This window comes from Microcaecilia unicolor, chromosome 12 (assembly GCF_901765095.1).
Source record: "Microcaecilia unicolor chromosome 12, aMicUni1.1, whole genome shotgun sequence".
Classification (NCBI taxonomy): domain Eukaryota; kingdom Metazoa; phylum Chordata; class Amphibia; order Gymnophiona; family Siphonopidae; genus Microcaecilia; species Microcaecilia unicolor.
This window is the reverse complement of record NC_044042.1, coordinates 83,088,984-83,112,847: the sequence shown is the minus strand read 5'-3', so window position 1 is coordinate 83,112,847 and position 23,864 is coordinate 83,088,984. Positions and strand designations below refer to the sequence as shown.

At 42.7% G+C, this 23,864-nt stretch overlaps 1 protein-coding gene across 3 annotated transcripts in view; it reads right to left on the bottom strand.

Annotated features, from left to right (window-relative positions):
• Positions 1-468: 468 nt before the first annotated feature.
• The window catches only part of ATXN7L3 (ataxin 7 like 3), a 67,414-nt gene continuing 44,018 nt past the window's right edge, over positions 469-23,864 (bottom strand). For 2 of the 3 annotated variants that reach the window (XM_030220646.1, XM_030220647.1), the window contains exons 7-13: positions 23,544-23,589; positions 21,592-21,623; positions 21,103-21,180; positions 20,271-20,314; positions 19,879-19,950; positions 6,418-6,551; positions 469-4,697 (exon numbers count right to left, since the gene is read on the bottom strand). In XM_030220646.1, the coding sequence (XP_030076506.1) occupies positions 4,540-4,697; positions 6,418-6,551; positions 19,879-19,950; positions 20,271-20,314; positions 21,103-21,180; positions 21,592-21,623; positions 23,544-23,589 (564 nt within the window). In that variant the 3' untranslated portion in view covers positions 469-4,539. The remainder of the gene's footprint in view (positions 4,698-6,417; positions 6,552-19,878; positions 19,951-20,270; positions 20,315-21,102; positions 21,181-21,591; positions 21,624-23,543; positions 23,590-23,864) is intronic. The other variant, XM_030220648.1, reaches the window with a different exon arrangement.

Below are 23,864 nucleotides of genomic sequence, written 5' to 3'. Positions count from 1 at the left end.
ACTTTACAAAGCTAAGTACCTGTACATTATCGATTACATATGCAAAAATAAACATTTCAAAATGGCAGTACAGTATTCACCTCCTTCCCTTCAAAACATGATCACTGCATGCATGTTGCCTGTTAAGACAGGAACAAACAGTAACAGAGAAAAGCAAACAAACAAAAAGCCTCTCACTTTTGCATCACGTCCACCACAAACGGAAACAAAAAAAAACAAAAAAAAATACTTTTCTTTACTCCCAGTCTCCCAAGAACAGCAGTGAGGTTTGATCCAAGATACTATGGGACTCGGGTGAAAAAAAGCATTACCCCTCTAGTCTTAATGCCCACACTTCAGAGGTAGAGGCCTTGGACTGGGCAGGAGCTGAGAGGGATTGCACGACCCACTTTTCAAAACAAAATTAAATTCATTAAAAAAAGGCTCCACTAAGAAAAGTCCTGCTAATGCTTCACAGCTGGATCATTGAAATTGCTGGGTCTTATCTGAATGATGTGTTAGGCCAGAAAAATATCATCATCACACACTTACAGACCTTCCTTTTCCTCTGGCAGCCAACTTCTTTAAAATATAGCCCCTCCTTCCCCCCCCCCCCCAATAGATCAAATACAAACACTACCACCAAGTCCCAGCTATGGTAGTGAATCTTTGAGCACAAACTCTCTTTACACTATAAGCCTTCTGACATTCCTTCAGCTGGAAAAGAAAAAGGCTGTTTCATGCATTAACCTCTCCCCAACCACCACCCTTTAAGGATCAGTGCAAGAGGACCTAGAAGCACAAGACGTCCTCCTCCCCCACCCCTGCTTCAAGCCACCAAATGGGCAGACTGAATCCTTGGCAGCAGGCACCATTTATTTATTTACATTAAACACACAAGGAGAAGCAAAGCCCTCACTGACCCTGTACAACAGATTACAGAGACACTGGACTTACTACCATGCATATGGATCCTTTACAGGTTGAAATGGCTTTTCTGTAGGTGAGCTTCCAGGGCATATAAATCTCCGAAATATACAGTTTTCTTCTTATATTTAAACATCTTGAGGAGCTTGATTGATGCAGGGCATTAGGAGGTCTTAAGGTTAAAACAACCCCCACTGACACCTGCACTGAATATATCCTACTAATCTGTCAGTTTTCACTGCAGCCAGGAGCACTGCCATCTGCAGTGGATTACCCAGGCACAAGCCCATAACCAAAAGCACCTCCCTCAATTTGACCAAAATACAAGCCACGTTCTCTGTAGACCAGGATTGGCCAAATAAAATTCTAAGATACATTAGTACAACACTATCAGACTTTTTAAAAACAAAGTGTAAAATAGCAGAACTTGTGTATGCAATAACCACAAGCAGTCAGAAAGCAACCACCGGACACAAAAACTGGCTCCATCTAGTTCCCAAGCCAACCTCTAACCTGTTATGTTTTGGCAAACTGGAAAACATGTAATTGGGGAGGGGGGGGGGGGGGGCGTAGCACAGCTAAGAATACAGCTCTTCTGTAGACAGAAATTAACAATTCAGTTCATATACCAAGGTTTGCAAAATTTCTAACAAAACTTAAAACCCCAGAAATGTCAGCTCTATCTGCACATGCTCATGTACCCTCAAGAATGAAAGCTGCAGCACTCACCAACTTTACCTACTTTCACGACACACCTCAATAAGAAACACTACAGTGAGCATTCAGCAGGAAACAAAAACAGTAGAGCCAAAAGACCTATGGGAACACAGGAGCTCCCTCCCAAGGAAGGTCATCCATGCCCGTTACAAAGAGGAGGCCATTTTTAAGCAAGGCCACCCCTGGCTAAGAGAGGAGGAGGTTGGGAAATTCAAGCACATCAAATACCAGTTATTCTCACTGACTGTCTTCAGTTTCAGGTCTTCTATTTTGCTTTTTCTACATGATTTTTAGAGATAACATGAGTTCTAGCTTCTTGGGAGTTCATCTTCTAATTTTAGAGAAAACAGTGTTATGCTCGAAAGCCTACTCCCCCGTCACAGAGAACACGAGCATTTGGCACAAGGTGAAACAGAACTGTAGGCTAGTTTTGTTTTTCTGTCAGTCATTACACACAGGTAGCTGGTTAAAGTGACTCAATGCTACGAACGTGTGCTGTGAGAATGACAGCCTCTAGTTTCATGTGCTGCTTTGTAACTTCCAAGCAAGATGAGCTCATTTTTTTTTATCTAAAAGACCCCCCCAAAACACACACTCTCAGTTACTGCTCAGGGATGGTTCACTTCAGATTGTGTTGCTTTTGTCCCTAGCATGGTTGTGTTCTGACTTAAGGAATACACATCCAGAACTTTACAATCCATCGCTACTCAGCAACTGAGGGTTTTAAAAAAATACGGAGCAGGAACTCCAGGAAGACAGAAGCATGGAAGTGGGAAAGCAATGACCCATGTGGAAATCAGAGCATTTCATTTTCACAGCAGCATAGGAACAATTTAAAATCTAACCTACAACATGTGAGGCCACATGTAGGGCGCAAGTACAAAATTCTTGCACAATTCTGAAACAATCCCTCTTCTACTTATTTCCCTTACTGCAAAAAAACTGCAGAAGCTGAAAGATTTGTGCTCCAGCAGGTCTGAAAGAATTCCTCCCTTTCAGCCATATTCCTGGAGAATTTCTTTTAATGTTCAAAGAGTTGCAGGAAAAATTCTTTATACAATAAAATCCAGGCTTTAGCTTCAAGTATCTTCAAATTGTTCTTCTCCCAAAGAAATTGCTAATGCCATATCTTCCCAAAAAAGAAAATAAGACAGCCACAGGTTCACAACACCCACGTCTTCATTCACAAGTAGATCAAAAAACTTTTTACAATGCATAGCGAAGACAGGGTAAGCAGCCCCCAACCCAACTAGACCTGCAAGGCTACTCCAGATTCAGCAATATGAGCCTTGGTACCAACCAGCAAGCCGCTAACTCTCCTGCATAAAAAAATACTGCAGGACATTCTTCTCATGGCTCCCACCCTTGGATGCTTACTTTGAAATTTTACTTGCTGTATGGGTAAACTAGCCTTGCCTGGCAAGTGGTAAAATAAAAGCAGCACATTAAAAAAAAACACCCAAAATACACAGATGATAGTACAGTTCAACAAGAAACAACATGAAGAAATAAACTGAGCCAGACATTAGGGATCATTGGTGCAGGGGACTTTAGGGCAAAACAAAATCTTTCCAGCTCTCCCCTAAAAACTGGACCAATAACAGACAAAACACTATCCTCTCAACTTGAAAGGGTTAAAAAAAAATGAAACACACAATAATGACCATACAAACAGTGAAATGTCATCTCAGTCTCTTCTGTTGATATAAGCTGCTCTCAGATCTTTGCTGGAATACTGCAGTGAATATCCGTCCCCCATAAGCCTTCTAAGGGACACAAGCAATATCTATGGGGTTACGTGGACAAGAGGCAAACCAGTCACCATCCTTCTCCCCCACCCCACAGAACTTAAATCCAACCCCACTGATCATCACCATTCAATGAGCTCATAACAGGGATTGATTAGAAGTGGTCCTCTCTCTGTAGCGGGAAGGAGTTAATATATAGATGGAGGCAGTAGGATGTGAGCAATGTACATTTTCTTAACCAAGTCCCTCATTCATCAGTAGCACCAAAAGACTGAGATCCACCACTGCTCAGTTACAGGGACAGTCACTAATCTCTCAGGAGTCTGTTGAGCACTTACAGCTGTATCAGACAGCAGAATCCAGGGGGGTATGTCATCTCCATTCAGACCTTGTATCTTTTTATACAAGTACACTGGTTCGTAACCAAGAACCTCAATGCTACTCCCAATGATTGAGCATTGGCAGAGTAGACAGGTCAACACTTAAGTCTTCATGAGTGACCCATGACTCTCCAAATTCCATGGTCCTGGCTTCAAGAGAAAGCAATTCAATAAAAGTCATCTTACCCTGACTAGTCCAAAAGTCTGTTGTGGTACTAGGACCAGAACTGAAACTGTTTGAAACAGGGTGATGTATCCATTAAACTACTGCTCCAAAATAAAGGGAAGGGGGTAAGGAAGGAAGGGAGAAAAAAGTTACACTTCTTTCAATTTTGTGATCAGTGATTCTTTGCATCCATTTTCCTTCCTATCGCTCTTTCAAGTGTTGTGGCACACTATCTTCACTCATGATTGGACATATGGTAAAACCAATACTGAATAAATAGATGGGGGTTGGGGGGGAATACCTCCGCCCCCTCCAGAGATGGTCTCTCTCCACCACACCTAGTAAGTCCACTGGTAGAAAACCACTCCAGAGCAGCTGCTCCTCCTTTTCTGCTCATCAGCACTCCTCCCTGTCCCCTTGGACAGACACTGCATGTATCTACCCACTGAAGAACAGTGCCACCACTTTTCAGCCTTTACAGCTCATAAAACACACCTGCCTCCCCTCCCCCACCACTTTTGCCTCTATGGGATCCGGTCACACCACGTGAAGGGGGAGGTGTCCAGCAGATGTGGCAGAAGCCATATGGGCAGAGGCTAGGGCATTCCACCCTTCTCGCCCATCAGTTGATATCATCATAGATACTAGGGGTCATCGGTGCAGGTGGTTTTGGTTTCTTCTTCTTGCTAGATGTCAAGGAGGAGCTGCTGCCACTGCTGCCCACCAAGCTCAGGTGTGGTTTTATTTTTTTGGTTTTCCTGGACTCTGAATTGTTGGTACCTGAGAGAGAGAAAAAAAAAAAAAAGTTTCTCACTTCCTGGCAAAGTATGGTTGTAGCAGATCCTACAGCTACTACAAGACAGTAAGTCATTAAGACAAACATCACATTGGATACATTTCTCTCTGCCTCCAGCTGGGTGTTGAAATACAACTCATAGCAAGTCACCAAAGAGCACTAGTGGAACACGGGAACTATGAACAGGTCTGATCAAATATCCAATTTCAGGGTACATTCCTGTTCTAAATGCAGAAAACGCTTGATGCAAGACTAGACAGTGGTAAAAGAGAAAAACGAACTGCATTGGTATCAGAAGTGTCAGTCCCAAATTACTTCTCTACAGTGAATGGTACTGCTAGAAGAATTATGCACAAACACGCAATGCAGAATCTGGACAGAATTCTCCATAGCGTGAAAGAGGCAGCAGCACACATGGTTCCCCCTCCCCACCCTACCCCATTATTGATCAAGCAAAGAATATGAGGAGGGGGTTGGCCATATCATCCTCCTCCATCACCCCAAGTGACTACTGATTTGAACCATGCTGATCATCATACAAATGGGTCAAATCAGCATTCTAATTCTTAGAAGCTTGTGCATGTGGGAGAATATTGACAATTTTGTTCTCTTTTGATTTTTGCTCCCTCTTGATCAACTTTTTTTTCCTCCTCCCTTCCAGTCTCTCTCCCCAACTCCTCCTGCCGTCTAGTGAATACTTCTGGCCCAGGGACCTCAATGCTGCTTTTTCCTATCCAAGCCTTCCTCCAGACCTAGGACCAACACCGTTCCTTACAACCCCCATGTCAGGTGCCCAGTTATTTGCTAGCCTTGCACACCTCCCCCGCCCCAGCATCCTCTCTCCAATATCATCAAGCAAAAAGATACACAAAGGTAGTGAATAACAAACAAAGCAGGTGTAGGAATGATCCAGCCCATCACACCCTTCTAGTTTCCAGAAGTTGCACCTGACTTCATAAGGATCTCACTGACTTATGGAAGATAATCAGAGACCTAGCACCACCCTGCTAATCCTTTTTTGAGCCCAGAAAAGAACTGCAACTTGCTTTCCAAATCTAGTGCCTATGGCTTTCATCATAGGTCTTATTCAAACTGTGTTCATCTTAGTCCTCCTTCTGACCATTAAGGTCCCCTGGATGCCTGAATTCGGCCACTGGCTGGCTTCTACCGGGGGGGGGGGGGGGGGGGGGGGAGGGGGGGAAGTAGTCTTGCATCCCTTTTCAGCCTCCCTCTTTCCAAGATCCTAAAATGATCCTTTTATCTTCTTATTATTTGCTAGTACCAAGAAGAAAATGCCCTGAAGGTTGATGGTGAATCACAAATGCAGAAGATCCCCTACAATTCTCAGAATGACTGAATAAGATCAAGGGCAGACTTCATTAACACACAAATATCAAAACAGGTTTCAGGCCATAAAGAAGTCTGAATGTAGTAGCATAGAAAGACATGTTTAGACATTATTTAGGATTAGGGCTCTGAGCTGAACTTTACTTTCCAGTTCTGAGACACGCTTTACTTGTCTACGGTATGTGATTTCTAGTATCAAAATGACCGTAGCTCTTCAGGAGACGGTCACCTATTTTCTTGTAGTTTTTTTTTTTTTTATACCACCACAGATTTCCCCATTTTGTTAGGTGCCCAGCCTCCCAGACACAGCTTGGTCTGCCTCCTCCTTTTCCGGCAGGACTACTCCCAAGTCCTTACTTGCTTTCGAGGAGGCAGAGTCAGAAGGCGAGATATCTGATGAGCCATCCCACTGTAGCCTGCTCATGATGGCCTGGCTCTCAGTCACGTCGAAACTGTCATTGTCCACGTTACCCTCAGGCTCTGGCAACGATCTAGAGGGGAGGGAGTAGCAAGGGAAGAGAGCCACAGACAAGATGAGGAGCCAAGAACAGCGGACACACAAAATAGGAAAAACAGCAACAGATCAATAGCTGTGCATTCAAAATCTTTTGCTTTGTCACAGCACCTGCAGGATTCACACCAGTCTTAAAAGAAAGTAACATTTGGCAAGGTTTCAAGCCCTCATGATATCCAGCCACATGCTGTCACATTTCACTTTCTTCACATTAATCTCCTTGCTGTGCCTCAGGGTTTTTTGGAACCAGCCATGCTGATATCACTCATAAGAAGGTATCAATGATACTAGACAACATGGATGACCCCAGAAGACCTCCAAGGCAAGCCATTTAAAAGACATCCAAAAGAAAATGCTTTCCGATGGAAGTCAGCTGAACAACAGAAGAAATGAGGTGTGGGTTTGAGTATTTATTCAGTCAAATAGAACTTTAGAAGGTCAAAGGAGGAAAAATAAAAGCACAGAGAACAGCGGTCAATGAATACAACCTCAATTTTAGAGATAAGGCTGCATTAGGTTTCCAAGAAGGCCGGGGTAACTCCGACTTCAGAGAGCATGGTATATAGCCAGATGTTTCATGAAACAGCCTCAATAATTCTAGTGGCTGCCTGAATTATTACAAAGCGTGATAGCAAGACCAGAGGCAGGCCTGTTTAAAAGTGCAATTTTACACATACCTGTTAATTTCTTTCTTACCAGACAAGTGGGTTGAGAGAAAAAGAAAAGTCTGGAAGCCAACTCCACCCATAAAGCTGATGCAGCAGTCATACCCAATAATAAAAAGTTACCAAAACCCCAATTGTGGGCTTCAACAAAAGAATAACAGAACAACCAAAAATTAGCAAAAGTAACCAACAGCAGCCCAGGAAGTGGAGGCCAACCCATGGGTTACTAGACTAACAGCAGTGTTTCCTCACGGAATCTTGATTAGCTTTCGAAGGTTGCCCTTCTTCGTCAGATCGGAAATAAGCAAATGTGCTAGCTGACAGTGTATATAAGTGATAACATTCAAGCATTACTATGACAGTCTGACAGGGTGGGAGGATGGGGGTGGGTAGGAAGTATGCATGGGGACATCAAAGCATATCATTGATATTCTAACAGGGTGGGTGTGGATAGGTGAGGGGAGGGTGATCAACAGAGACATACAGCTTTATGGTTTATAATGGGCTAGGAACCCCAGATCCTTGTTAAGTCCTTTCTGTTGGGTGTTAAAATATTCAATCATTCTGACTTCAAAGGTCTTGTATGGTTTTAAAGTTACCTTTGAGGATTCTCACTGTGAAGTCACTGGTGAAGTGTCCTGGTCCTGTAAAATGTTGCCCAACAGGCGTGGGAACCCTGCTGGCACCAGTATTGTTTATATGATGTCTATGTAAATTGAATCTTGTCTTAAGCATCTGGCCTGTTTCTCCAATATAGCATCCTTCGTTACATTTTTTACACTGAATGATATATACCACATTGGAAGATGAGCAAGTGAAAGATCCCTTTATGTTGAATATCTTTCCTTTGTGGATGACTTTGGGGTCCTGTGAAATATTTTGGCATAGTTTGCAACTGGATAAATTACAGGGAAGTGTGCCCTTCTGTTCCTTTTCAGTCTGTGAAGGAAGTTTACTTCTGATTAGCTTGTGTTTTAAATTGGGTGGCTGTCGGAAGGCCAGTACTGGTGGGGATGGGAATATCTCTTTCAGTAATTCATCCTCCTGGAGTATAGGTTGTAGATCTCTTATGATTTTCCTCAGTTTTTCCAGCTCTGGATTGTATGTCACTACAAGCGGGATTCTGTCTGTGGATTTTTTCTTTTTGTACTGTAGCAGATTCTCCCTGGGTGTTTTGAGGGAGGAGGCAATATTCTTGGAGATTATTTTGGGGTTGTAGCCCTTCTGTTTGAAGGATTCAGTCAGGGTTTTAAGGTGTCTGTCTCTGTCCCCTGGGTCAGAGCAGATACGGTGGTATCTTGTGGCTTGGCTGTAAATGATGGATCTTTTTGTATGTGAAGGATGGAAGCTGGAGTTGTGGAGATAGCTACATCTGTCTGTGGGTTTCTTGTATACAGATGTTTGTATACAGCCATCACTGATTGAGACCGTGGTGTCCAAATTACTGAAAGAGATATTCCCATCCCCACCAGTACTGGCCTTCCGACAGCCACCCAATTTAAAACACAAGCTAATCAGAAGTAAACTTCCTTCACAGACTGAAAAGGAACAGAAGGGCACACTTCCCTGTAATTTATCCAGTTGCAAACTATGCCAAAATATTTCACAGGACCCCAAAGTCATCCACAAAGGAAAGATATTCAACATAAAGGGATCTTTCACTTGCTCATCTTCCAATGTGGTATATATCATTCAGTGTAAAAAATGTAACGAAGGATGCTATATTGGAGAAACAGGCCAGATGCTTAAGACAAGATTCAATTTACATAGACATCATATAAACAATACTGGTGCCAGCAGGGTTCCCACGCCTGTTGGGCAACATTTTACAGGACCAGGACACTTCACCAGTGACTTCACAGTGAGAATCCTCAAAGGTAACTTTAAAACCATACAAGAACGTAAGACCTTTGAAGTCAGAATGATTGAATATTTTAACACCCAACAGAAAGGACTTAACAAGGATCTGGGGTTCCTAGCCCATTATAAACCATAAAGCTGTATGTCTCTGTTGATCACCCTCCCCTCACCTATCCACATCCACCCTGTTAGAATATCAATGATATGCTTTGATGTCCCCATGCATACTTCCTACCCACCCCCATCCTCCCACCCTGTCAGACTGTCATAGTAATGCTTGAATGTTATCACTTATATACACTGTCAGCTAGCACATTTGCTTATTTCCGATCTGACGAAGAAGGGCAACCTTCGAAAGCTAATCAAGAAATGTATTAAGTTATGTCCAATAAAAAAGGTATCATCTTATTTTCTTTTCCATGTTTTATTTTGTTTGATTTCTATTGATAACCTTAAGAGTGGACTAACACGGCTACCACACTCCTCTACTCACGGAATCTGAAATACTAGCATTGGGTACAGCGACTTTTCAAGTCACTGCTAACAACCTGGGTGGGTCCTGGACTGGTCTGGTAAGGAGAGAAAATTAACAGGTAAATTAAAATTTCACCTTCCTTATCATTACCAGCCCATACCAGATAGGTAGGATAAACCTATGTTCCTGTTTAATTACAACAAATAGAAAGTTATAGCAGCTCAGAGGATCACCTCAAAGGCAGCATCCTTCTTTGCCCGCAAATCCAATCTATAATGCTTGGAGAATCAGTATAGCATAGTAGATGACGCAGATAAAGGGAAAAGGAAAGGGAATGGGATTTGAAATACCGCCTTTCTGTGGTTTTTGCAACTAACATAACATAGTAACATAGTAGATGACGGCAGAAAAAGACCTGCACGGTCCATCCAGTCTGACCAACAAGATAAACTCATATGTGCTACTTTTTGTGTATACCCTACTTTGATTTGTACCTGTCCTCTTCAGGGCACAGACCGTATAAGTCTGCCCAGCACTATCCCCGCCTCCCAACCACTGGCTCTAGCACAGACCGTATAAGTCTGCCCAGCACTATCCCCGCCTCCCAACCACCAGTCCCGGCGTCCCGCCTCCCACCACTGGCTCTGGCACAGACGTTCAAAAGCAGTTTACATAGTATACACAGGTACTTATTTGTACCTTGGGGCAATGGAGGGTTAAGTGACTTCCCAGAGTCACAAGGAGCTGCAGTGGGAATTGAACCCATAGGATCAAAGCCCACTGCACTAACCATCAGGCTACTCCTCCACTCACAGTCGGTCCATTCAGTCTGCCCAACAAGATAAACTCATTACATATAGTATATGATACTTAACGCTTCTTTTGCCCTTATTCTTTCAGCCACTTGTTTGGAGAACCATATAACTTCCTGTTTCTCTTTTGTTTATTTTCCTTGCATAAAGATCAGTTGTCATATTCATAGCAGCTTTCAGCTTGGACCACTGCGCTTCAACTTCACCTATACCTACTCATGCCATCAGTTCCTTCTTCAGGTATTCCCCCATTTTACCAAAATCAGTACATCTGAAATCCAGTTGAGCTTTGTACGTCCGTATTCTGCTTTTGCTCTTATAGCACGCCATATCATGTGATGATCTATTAAATAGGTGGACACCCACACGGACATTAGAAACACTTCTTCCATTTGTGAGCACTAAATCCAGTCGACCCTTCCCTCGTGGGTTCTGTCATTTGTTTGAGCAAGGCACTTTCACAGGCATCCATGCTCTCTCTACTTCTTTCCAATTCTGCCAACGGGATTTTCCAATCCACATCAGGCAAGTTGGAATCTCCTAACACCACCTTCCCTTTCATACCAAGCTTTTGAATATCTTCTATCAGATCCTTGTCCAGCTTCTCCATTTGTGCTGAAGGAGGTCTGTAGATAACACCCATGTGGATACAGGTTCTATCTTTTCTTTCCTGGACGATCCATATAGCTTCTTCTTTCCCCAGGTTCCCTGAATTTCAGATGCCCTGATATTGTTTTTCACATGCAGCAATGTTCAAGTTGCTGCACTACAAGTCTCCACTGAAGAAATCACACAACACTCCACCCAGAAAGATGCCCAATCCTGAGTAGCATGTGCAAACAGCCCCTCTGTGACCAGTCTGCCGTTGCCAATATACGCAGATGCTATAACGTCCCTAAAGACTGCAAACAGTGTGCCCATCTTACAAAGACGAATTTGGCATCTTCAGATCTTTTAAAAGCGTTCAAAGATGCAAAGTCTCACAATCTACCAGAAAGTTGGCAACATAATGACCTGGTTCATATATAATGCCAATAACACTTTTGCAAGAAGGGAGTACTGCCCTTAAAAGTAATAGACTCCATAGAGGTCACCAGAAAGGAATCCCAGCACAACAAAGCCTACAACCCAGAAAGCCTCCACACCAGATTGCAACCAAAATCATCACTTCAGTGTCGAGTCCTTAAAAGAGAAACGTGTTTAAGAGGGTCAAAAGGGGGCTCTTGTCAGCACCTTCATAATGCAGTATGGAAAAAAACAAACAACTTGCTTGTTACTGAAAATGTGGGTTCACGAGGTCCCGAGTATACAAGACCTTCATTAATCTTTCACCTTTGCCTTCTTTCTTATCTGACATGCCCTATTTACACTACTTTCTTCTATTTGTTTTAATTTTTTTTTTAATTTTCAACATATACATCAAGAAAGTCTTGAAACACATCACACACTATTATAAGTAAATATAGCAAATTAACATTAACGTGAACACAAATATAATCAAACTAGAATAGACCACACAGGAGGAAATCCATACTAATATTAATACTAATAATCATTTATATAGTGCTACTAGACATACACAGCACTGTACACATTATATACAGGTACTTTCTCTGTCCCTAGGGGGCTCACAATCTAAGTTTTTTTGTACCTGGGGCAATGGAGGGTTAAGTGACTTGCCCAAGGTCACAAGGAGCTGAAGTAGGAATTGAACCCAGGTTGCCAGGATCAAAGCCCACTGCACTAACCAGTAGGTCCCTCCTCCACTCCAATCCCATAAATTAGAGGAAGTTGGTCTAACTAATATTTTTAACAAAGAAATTTCAGAGCGTCGATCTATAATCTAAATTGATATCCCACTACCCTCTAAGAAAAACTGTATCTGGGAGGGTTCATAAAAACACAAGTATTCTGATCCAGAAAAACTAAACATTTACAAGGAAATCTCAGTTGGAACCTTGCTCCTAGAGAAACCACATAAGGCTTACATGCTAAGAACTTCTTCCTATGAGTTTCAGTCCATTTAGATATGAGGAAAAATAGTTTCCCTCCCAGAAAAGTGGAGTCAGAAAGCCTGAAAAAGAGACATAACAAAGCCTCTCTGTCTTGCAAAAAAAAAAAACCCAAGTCACTAATAATGTTGATCTTGACACCTTGAGTTATATTTAAACTATCAGAGGAAACATCCACAATTGAATTAGCACCTGGAGAGTGAACTCTGTCTAGGAACTGAAGATAATAAATCTTATGAAGGGGCAGAAACCCAGAATCAGAATAGTTTCATTTCTCCTTTAAAAAAAAAAAAAAAAAAAATCTGGAAAACAGATAGATGTAGTCAAAAGTTTAGGAAAACTCAAAACATGTAACATGTACCATCCCAGACGTATGTTAAGATCAGAATCTACTACGTGAATTTCTGTTGATGCAGTAATGCAGTTGCGATATACTGATATGAGAACTTTGGCTTTTGTGTCAGCTGAAATCTCCTTGTGGATTGAACTGTCTGGCCAGCTTCGGCGATGTTTTAACCTTAAGCAGTTTAAAAAAAACTTTTGTAAACAAAACTGTTTCTGTGTTTTGGTAATTATACATGAGTCTGCTGTTTGATGCAGAATAATATTTTTGTATTTGTGGTTGATTATGAATGTTTCTATGGAAACCACTTTAGGTGGTATCAAAATTTTCCATCCTCCGATGAACCAACAGCTTATCTTGAGCTTATGCTGAACCTGAGATTCCAAAACAGAAAATCTTAGAATAAGACCTCTTCGTGAATACAGAGTAACAAAAGATGTTCCAAGATACACTTTGCATAGGGATTCCAGTGCAGTCCAAATGGCATCTAAAGTCACCTCTGCCGGTTTTTCCAAGGGAGGAATAGATGTCATAGGAGGAAAGTTCCCTCTCACTCCCTCATAATTCCCCAGCTGAAGATCTCTGAGCCTGACCCTTATCAGCTGGCTCCAACTGCGAGGAACCCAACCGCTGAGCTTGCCCTCAGGTCCTCTGCTTGGCATTGCTTCTGCCAGCTGGAGAGACCCTGGAGTTGGGGAGACAAAACATCACTTCCAAGACCCAAGCTCCAGCCAGCCAGAACGCCCTGAGAGGTCGACAAGCCGCCGGTGATCTCTGCTTGCCACATAACCGGGATTGACTGCTACCAGGCAACTGCAGCTATCTTCCCCTTCCTTTTTGGCATCATACAAGTAAGAATGGCAATATAGATTTGCCAAGAAATATGAACAAAGTGGGAACAGAGAAACATCAGCATCTCACTGCAGCACCATCTTGGATACCCCCCTTTCTTCTATTTGTTTTAAAAGTGTTACCATATAACTTCACATTGTGTCCCCTAGTCAATCTACTCCACTCAGGATATTTTTAAAGACCTCTATGACATCCACCTCAGCCATCTCTTCTCCATAGGTTTTATAATATTGTCTATTTTATATCCCATTCATAATTCCTAGCGTTCTGTTTGCTTTTCTTGGATGCTCCCACACACTGAGCAGAAGATTTCAACATATTGTCCACTATGAGATCTAGATCCGTTTCTTGGGTGGTGACTCCAGAAGTGGAAGCTAGCATCAAGTAACTATCATTTGGACTATACTTCCCAATGTGCATCATTTTGCACTTGTCTACATTAAATTTCATGTACCATTTGGTTGGTGTGTCTTTCAATTTCCTAAGGTCTTCCTGTAATTTTTCACAGACTGCATGCATTTTAACAACTTTGAATGGTTTTGTGTCATCTGCAGTTTTAATCACCTCGCTCATCATTCCCGTTTCCAGATCATTTATAAATATGTTAAACAGCACCAGTTCCAGAAAAGGGACTCCACTATTCACCCTCCTCCATTGAGAAAAATGGACATTTAACTCTACCCTCTTGTTTTCTATTAACCAGTTTTCAATCCACAACAGAACACTCCTATCCCATGGCCTTTTAATTCTCAGGACACTCATGAGGGACTTTGTCAAAAGTTTTCAGAAAACAAACTAGATCAACTAACTCACACCTTTATCCACTTGTTTATTCACACCTTTAAAGAAATGAAGCAAATTAGTAAGGCAAGATTTGTCTTGGCTGAATTGTTGACTCTGTCCCATTAAAGCATGTTTGTCTGTATGTTCGATAAATTTTATTCTTTGGAACAGTTTCCACTATTTTACCCGGCACTACAGACCAGTAAGCCTGACGTCAATTTCTCCATTATGCCTAGAATCCTTTTTAAAAATTGGCATAATGTTAGCCACCCTCCAATCTTCAGATGATTTTAAGGTCAGGTTACAGATCACTAAGAGCAGATCAGTAATTTCATGTTTGAGTTCTTTCAGTACTATCCAGTCCAGGTGATTTATTTCTCTTTAATTTGTTGAATTGGCTCAGTATGTTTTCCAGGTTCACTGAGATTTGTTTCATGCTCTCTGTAACCTCACCCTTGAAAATCATTTCTGGAACAGGGAAGATCTCTTACATCCTCTTCAGTGAAGACTGAAGCAAAGAATTCATTCAGTCCCTCCACTATGGCCTTGTCTTCCCTGAGTGCCCCTTCTACTCCTTGAAAATCTAATGGTCCCACCGATTCCCTCACAGGCTTTCTGCTTCTACCTGAAAAAGTTATTACTGAGTTTTTGCCTCTGTGGCAAATTTCTCTTCGTATTCTTTTCACCTTTATCAATGCTTTGCATCTAACTTACCAGTGCGTATACTGCTTCTTGTTTTCTTTATTTAGATTCTTTTTCTATTTTTACAAAGATGTCCTTTTGGCTCCAATAGCCTCACATCATCTTTTAAGCATGTGCTGGCTGTCGTTTGCTCTTCTTCCACCTTTAGTAATATGTGAAATACATCTGGTCTGGGCTTCCAAGATAGTAGTTTTAAATAATATCCAAGCCTGATTTAAAAGTCTTAACTTTGTTGGCTGCTACTGCTGTTCTCCTGCACTTCTGGCTTGAGAGCCAATGCTCACAACTATCCCTCCTGTGCAGCGCTGGGACCCCCACCCGCTCATTCCCACACTGCACTATGCTGCCACTGCCTCCACAAGGACCATATGGCCTGCCATTAGACTCCGACTTACAGTCACGTACCCAAACATGGCAGCATTTCCCATGCTCCCTGCAGGAACTATAGCACCATACCCAATGTTTCCCAGCCTGAAATTGCCAAGGCAAACACAGGCCCCTGTGCTGGAGATGCTCTTGCTGCCACCATCACCACCTCTTCTGGGTTTGGCTGCCAACTCACTATCCGTCACACCTGACTCACTTCCCCCACACTTCTCACATCCAGACCTGGTCCATGATTGGTGTGTCCCATAGGCAGAGCACTTCTTCCCCATACCAGAGTGATCGAGGACTCATAGTAACCTAGTAGATGACGGCAGAAAAAGACCTGCATGGTCCATCCAGTCTGCCCAACAAGATAAAATCATATGTGCTACTTTTTGTGTACCCTTACCTTGATTTATATCTGTCATTTTCAAGGCACAGACCATAGAAGTCTGCCCAGCACTAGCCCCGCCTCCCAACCACCAACCCTTCCTCCCCCCACCCAATTTCAGCTAAGCTTCTGAGGATCCATTCCTTCTGCACAGGATTCCTTTATGTATATCCCTATCAAGAGACTGCTGCTGGCTAAAGAGGATTCCAGGCTAACCAAGGCAAGCTTGTTGCAGTCACCACTGACATTTTTATTTGAGCACTAACCACAGCAGTCCAGGAGCACTGGACCCCTCACACCCAAACAGTCCCAGGCCACAATTCAAAGACCAGGGACCCTTTAGAAAGACTTCCCCCAAGTTATGGAAATCCCTAGGTGAGGATTCTAGAAATCAGCTCTCCCAGACTGTCGCTCAAGCTCAGTAGTCTTAATCCTAGCTCTAAAAGGGAAGTAGAGCTATACCCTTTACCCCACTGGCTTTTCTCCCTCATGCCTGCATCACACCAGTCCAGAACCATCTACTGGAGAAAGAGAAATACTGGCTAATGACTGCTGCACCAGTCATAGAGACAGTCAGCTTCCAAAGTTTTTTCTCCATTCATATCTGCTGGCTGGAGAGAATAACCCACTTGTTTGGAATGGTCTGCAAAGGAATAAAGAATTGGTCTTGTCAGAATTGAAGAGAAAGGCAAAGCCTGGAATGGCCTACCAGCAGAGGGAGTGTATACAGACGGGCCATTCAAACAGTAGCTGGGTATCGCAGTTATCTAGATAGTCAGAGCATCAACCTCAAACTCCAGATAGCTAGAGGCAGCCACTATCTGGATACCACTGCCGAATTTGGGATTTTTTTATTTTTTTTTATTTTTTAACTGTGGTGGCCAGTGTTTAAAGAACACTGACTACCAGGGGCGTAAATATTACTATCTAGATGTTTATCTACCCAGGGTGGTAGAGAGCTAAAGAGTAAAACTGGGCAGCCTAATTGCCATTGGCTTACAATTCTTCCTCCAGGTTTAATCCAGTCCCAGAGTTTACCACATTGCATGCATGAGCTTGTAGTTCAAGACTTCCCAGTTGTAACATAAGAATAGCCATACTGGGTCAGATCAATGGTCCATCTAGCCCAGCATTCTGTTTCCAACTGTGACCAATCCAGGTCATACGTACCTGGTAAAAAAAGCAATTACTAGCAACATTCCATGCTACCAATCTCAGTGCAAGCAGTGGCTTCCCCCATGTTTATCTCAACAGACTATGGACTCTTCCTCCCGGAACTTGTCCAAACCTTTTTTTAAACCCAGATACGCTAACCTCTGTTACCATATTCTCCGGCAGATAGTTCCAGAGCTTAACTATTCTTTGAGTGAAAAAAATATTTCCTCCTATTTGATTAAAGAATTGTAAATGGGAGGTCTCAAAGAAAACATGTGTCACATTATTTAAGGAAATTAAACATTTACAAGGATAGCGTAGTTGAAATATAGCGCCAAAACCTTTGAATGATACATGTGAAAATTTCACCTCCTAACTTAAGTCCATTTAGAAATGTCAAGAAAAATAGAAACTTTCTCTCCTAAAAAGTTACAGTCCTTCTGTCTAAAGAACAAACACAACAAAGCTTCTTTGTCCTGTTGAGATACAAATGAAACTCTTGTGCTACTCATTTGGCATCTCCTCCACTGAGGTCTCCGGTATACCCGTCAAATTCAAAACTTCCACGGTGGCTTCCCCTTGATCAGGTCTCAGAGAACTACTACACCTTTTTTTTTTTTTTGAAGGTAATGGGATAAAATGTACACCATTCAATGGGGGAAATCCCACCTCTTCATATTTAAAAGTCTCTTTCAGTAATGTTTAACAACTTATGGGGCCCTTTTACTAAGCCACATAAGCGTCTATGCGAACCAAAATAAGTTACCACGCGGCTAACACGTGGCCCTTGCAGTAAATTTCATTTTTAGCACGCGTAGGTCATTACCGCCCGGTTACTGTGCGAGACTTTACCACTAGGTCAATGGCTTGCGGTTAAGGTCTCAGACCCATGTTGCTGCATGTCCATTTTCAGCAAAAATTTTAAAAAGGGCTTTTTTACAGGCACACTGAAAAATGGATGGGCGCGCGTCCAAAACCCGCGCATACCCTACCACAAGTCATTTTTCAGCGCACCTTAGTAAAAGGAGCCTTAAGTGTTGCCAATTGAGGAAAATTTAGTAGCCTCAAATTTAGATTCTTAACATAAATTCACAGAATTTTCTATTCTACAATACAAAATCATTTTATCCTGCAACACAGTAGTTTGAGTAGATTTCACCTGTTGGATTTGCGATTACAGGGTCTCCACCTTGCCTTTCAAAGCGGTAGTACTCTCCTCCAATCCCTGTTCAGTATTCTGGGCCAGCAGAGCTAAGCGAAAACATCACTTCCAAAGCTTGGGATCTTCTCCATGCCTCGAACAGCCAGATCGCCTAAAGTCATGCAAGTAAATGCCGAGATCTCCAACTGGCACATAGGGGGGAAAAAACCCACCCGCCGAGCAGGCAGAGCAGACGGCTTCCCTCGGAGTTTAGGACTCCTCAATTAGGAAGAGAGAGGAGTCACAAGCATCCTTACACTCTGGTGGCCATCTTGGAGCTCTCTCCTATTTGTTTTGAAAGTATTTCCATGTAGTTTTATTGTGTACCTCCTGGTAAAAAATTGATTCATTTTTACCTGTTCTTCACCCCTCAGGATTTTATAGACCTCAATCATAACCCCCCCCCCCCCCCCCCCAGTCATCTCTTTTCCACGCTGAAGAGCCTTTTCTCATATGAGAGGAGTTCCATCCCCTCTATCACTTTGGTCACTCTTCTTTGAACCTTTTCTAATTCTGCTATATCTTTTTTGAGATATGGTGACCAGAACTGAACGCAATGCTCAAGGTGAGGTCGCACCATGGAGAGATATAGAGGCATTATAATACTCTTGGTCTTATTTTGCATCCCTTTCCTAATAATTCCTAGCATCATGTTTGTTTTCTTGGCTGCCATTGCACACTTGGAAGAAGATTTCAGCATATTGTCTACAATGACACATAGATCTTTTTCTCAAGTGCTGACTCACTAAGATAACTCATCAGATAACTATGATTTGGATTATTCTTACCAATGTGCATCACTTTGCACTTGTCCACATTAAATTTCATCTGCCGTTTGGATGCCCAGTCTTCCAGTTTCCTAGGGTCTTCCTGCAATTTTTCACAATCTGCATGTGTTTTGACAACTTGTGTCATCTGCAAATTTAATCAGCTCACTTGTTGTTCCGATTTCCAGATCATTTATAAATATGTTAAATAGCACCAGTCCCAGTTCAGATCCCTGCGGCAGTCCACTATTCACCCTTCTGCACTGAGAAAAATGGCGATTTAACCCGTAACCCTACCCTCTGTTTTCTGTCCAATAACCAATTTCTAATCCACAGAAAGACACTGCCTGCTAAAGAAACACAAGACTACAAGCTCCTGCATGCAACGAGATAAACTTGAGACTGGATCATTCCCATCAGGAGAATCTAAAGCCGGTTGATAACCTTATTTGATATGAAGAATTGCTATTCCTCACATGGTAATCCAAAAGCATTCAATACCAAGTCTGGCCAATGGTCTCTTAAGAGACCCTTTCCCTCTATATACCCAATTCTTTCCCTAAGGTAGCTTGTATCTTATAAAACTGAAATCCCTTTAAACTGATTTCTGGGAGGGAGGTAAAGAATCCTTTGTAGTACTGGAATTGCCCCATGCTGGATCAGCTGGATTAAGTGGTCCAAAAAAAATTTGAGCTTTAACAAAAGCATGTAGTGTTGTCAGGCAATCAGAATGAGCCCAGATGCATGGCCCTTTGTAGGGTAGTTGGGTATTTAGACACTGGATGCTCAGCTCTAGAACACAAAAGATGAGTTGACAGAGTATCACTCCTCTCATGACGCACTGGGGGGTTAGGAGTCGTCCTGCCTTGCAACATAAATGGCACACAAGCCTTTGGCCAGCTGGATTGGGTCACACTTACGCAGAGGGTCCCAGGAGGTAGACCCTGACTGACCTCCGCTGCTCATCCGTGTGCTGGGGGCAGCGTAGAGACCTGCAGAAGCAAATACAGGAGGTCAGAGCAGGGGAGAGAAAACCAGCATGGGACTATACATTTCATTCATGCAATGGGTGCTCTCGGTTGTTATGGTTTACATCCCCCTCTTCCCCACACTGCTCTGCATTGCCTCCTTCCAACAAAGAAGGGAAGGATACTGATTTTCCACAAAAGAATAAGTTGTCCTGGCTAGTTTCAAATCAACCCTTAACCCTGTGTCTACTCCACTGGTCTAACATGCATTCCTCCTTCCCCCCACCTCCACAATTCCCGCTGTATTGCCTGAAGCAGGTGCACACCCTCAGCAGGTATCTCACCTTGTACACATCTTCTTGGTGTGTTCCGAGATAACGCCACATTGCTAAAGGAAAAAGTACAGCCAGAATCAATGGAGGCAGCAGCCACATCCTGGAATTTACCTTTAACATATGTAAATGTATCAGAAAAGGATCAGAGCAACACTAAGGGGAAAAAAATAGGGGTGGAAGGAGTCTCCCAGCACTACAAAAAGTAAAGGATAGGTATGGAGGGTTGTCCTTGGGAAAACATCCCAGCGCTGTGGAGAGTTAAGGAGTAGGAATGGAGAGTTGTGCTTGTGGTCTCAGCAGCCAGGACATAGAAAGAGGGTACGGGGAAGTTCTCAAACCCTACAACACGTTTCAGTGCTGTCCAAGATTAAACAGGATAACAAAAGAGGGTAAAACAGCATACAAACACAAACAATAGCAAGAAAAAGCACAGCTGGGCCTTCAGGATTGCCACAAGTCCTTTTATTCTGAAAAAAAGGACCCGACACGGGCTATGTTTCGGCGCAAAAACGCCTGCTTCAGGGGGTCTAACAAACAAAACATAGAAAAATAATAGCAAAGGATTAATAAAACAGTCATAAATGTCTAAAAGATTAAAATATATGTAACACACACAGACAATACAAAATGTGGTAACATGCCTAATTTCAAAAACATAAAAAACCCCACATACATATGCCAAATACACATATAATTAAAACAGCATAACAATACAGTGTTAATGACAGCGGGTTCCAAATAAGACAAATTCCAAAGGAAACCACTACCAAATGAACTGTATGATAGAAAAAAAACCAAGTAGCCATCTTCTGAAAGATTAAACAGGGCAGGCCCCCCTTACTGTGGTGAGCAGTGCACGAAGCTCTTCTGGGCCCAGAGTTTCATAATTAATTCCAGAGGAGTTGTTGTTGTTGTTATACTGCAAAGAAGAATGGGAGACCGTGTTAGATTCTCACATCACTTTCCCCCAATATACAGTCATAATTAAGTACATTTGTATCCCACATTTTCCCACCTATTTGCAGGCTCAATGTGGCTTACATAATACCGTTATGGCATTTGCCAGTTCCGGTATGAACAAATACATATTATGGTAGATTAAGGTTCATGTATTGTAACACCTCTCCTCCTCGATATCAGAGGAGGTGGTACAAGAGGTTATCAAGTCTCTATCCCTGGGAAAGACTCCTGGCCCTGATGGATAAATGAACCGAATGGTATGGGGCCCTTTATGTACCTCAGACTCCACCCAGCATGTAATACTATCCATGACAACCTTGGTCCCAGCTGACAAAAATAAAGGTGGAAGTTAGAGTACAATTATGCTTACCTTAAATGGGTCTGAATTTCCACCAAGCTCCCCTAGAAAGAACATAAATAAATATCAAAACATGAACAGCAAAATTTACATATTCTGTTTAACTGGAGAAAGAGTTAATTTGCCTTCTCGGGGTAGAAGAGCAAGAAAACCAAAACAAAGAGGTAAAATTAGCAACGAAGAGCGTCTGTACTAAGAGAAAACCTCAATAAATCAATGCAGAGGATTTCTGGCTCTATTCCTTCAGCTTCTGGTTGTCTTCCTGGGACTCCTTCCTTTGTTGACGCAATATAATTTATAATTCACACTTGCTTACAACAAAAGGTGTGTCATGTCTCATTTCAACTTCACCCTTTAACAAAAGGGCTGTGTGACGAAACAGGGGACTTATGTCTGTGACTCTTACGTAAAAGAATGACATATTTGTACCCCAGTGCATTTCCCTTGTTTGGCCAGCAGATGGTGACTGTCTTTTTTTTGTAAAGCTGTTACAGAAGTGACTGTTTTTCCCGCCTAAGCACTGAGGTAATCTTTAGTCTCAGTATGGGAGCACAGAGGTAAAACATCTCTGTTCTGAGACCCTGTTCAAGGCTTGTGAGCAGTTAATTTCCTGAAGCTTCCCAGGTGCTACCCAGGTAGTGACAAAGTGTTTAGACAGTTTTAATATTGATCCATATTCAGTTACTTGTTATTGCCTGTTACTTTTCCATCTGTTTTATATGGTTCATTGTTCTAACTCTGCGACAATAAACCGTGTTAGTTTATTGGCTCTGTTGTCCTGAATTGACTAAGAATCCTGGTGGTTTGTGCGTTGGGTTTGTGGGTCATTTCCAGGAACTGTGGAACCCTGAGAGTGTAAGCCCCAGTAACCTAGAAATCATCAGGGAATGGAAGACTTGCCCGGGGGCAAGCAAAATCCAGTTGGTGGGGAGAAGGGTGCTAGTATGCCCATGTGCAGGCGGGCCTGAGCAGTGCTGGGGGCAAACCCTGCAGGTGGCTGCAGGGTTAACCCCAGGAGGGTGCTAGGCGCTTCGTGACAGACCATTTCTCCAGATCAACTCTTGAATTCTTACGCCCAGATGATCAAAAGCAAACGCGGGCACTAGAGGCCAATAGCACTGTACTAGTGCCCACGTTTGCTCCTGCTCGAAGATCAGGGCCAGTGAGCACGTGTAAGAACTTGCTCGCCAGCTCTGACTGCTAATTGCATGCAAACGAGGGTTTCCCGCATTCCTCCTAATGATCAGCAGGCAGCACACAAAACAAGGGTGTTGCTCCTGCTGCAAACCCTACGCCAGCTCAGAGCTGGCGTTAGGGTTTGGAGTAATGGGGAAGACCAGGGTTTCACAGGTATGGGATTTTCTCCTGAACCTGTCAAACCTAAAGCCCGCACCCTCAAACACAAACATGGAGCTCTGATTATACAGGCAGTAAAAAGCCCCGCACTGTTGAGATGCTAATTTTAGAATGGAACAGCGTGGGGCTTCCAATCATCTGCCTATTAATGCTTTACATCTATTTTTTTTTATTTTAGTTACATTTGTACCCTGTGCTTTCCCACTCATGGCAGGCTCAATGCGGCTTACATGGGGCAATGGAGGGTTAAGTGACTTGCCCAGGGTCACAAGGAACTGCCTGTGCCTGAAGTGGGAATCAAACTCATCTATCAGTGTGATGCTGATGGTGAGGTTCACAACTAATTTATAATGAAGGAAGCTTCTAAAATACTAAGGGAGGGGTGGGGGGGGGGGGGGGGCAGCCATCATCTCAATAATTTAAAAAACAAAACCACACATCAGTATGAAAGAAGAGCTTCTGTGATTTTATATTGATTGGCAAAGGAATTAGTCACACTTTACTGGGAATGAAACTATTCTGCAGGAACCTGTCCCCCTTCCTTCAGCCATCACCAAATTCTGGCTTTGGTAAAAACACCAAGGGTTAAAGATTTTTCCACCTCTTACCATTTTTGTGTTTCAATGATTTTGATCTTCGGGGGGAATTTGGGTTCTGAAACAAATACATACAAGAAGTGTGGGGTTATTTTTTTTCTTTAAGAGAAAATACCTGCCCAAATGCAAACTATCAGATAATACATTTTATCATGGTTTTTGGGGTTGTGACAAAATCCAGCGATTCTGGCAGCAAATTTTCAGATCTCTCTCCTGTATAACTCGACGCCCACTGGTGTGTAACCCCGTCTATATCATTGTTGGACAACCCTGGTCCAAGAGAGGGAAGGGTGGCGTTGGCTACAATGCTACCTCAGAAGGCCTTTTTATTAG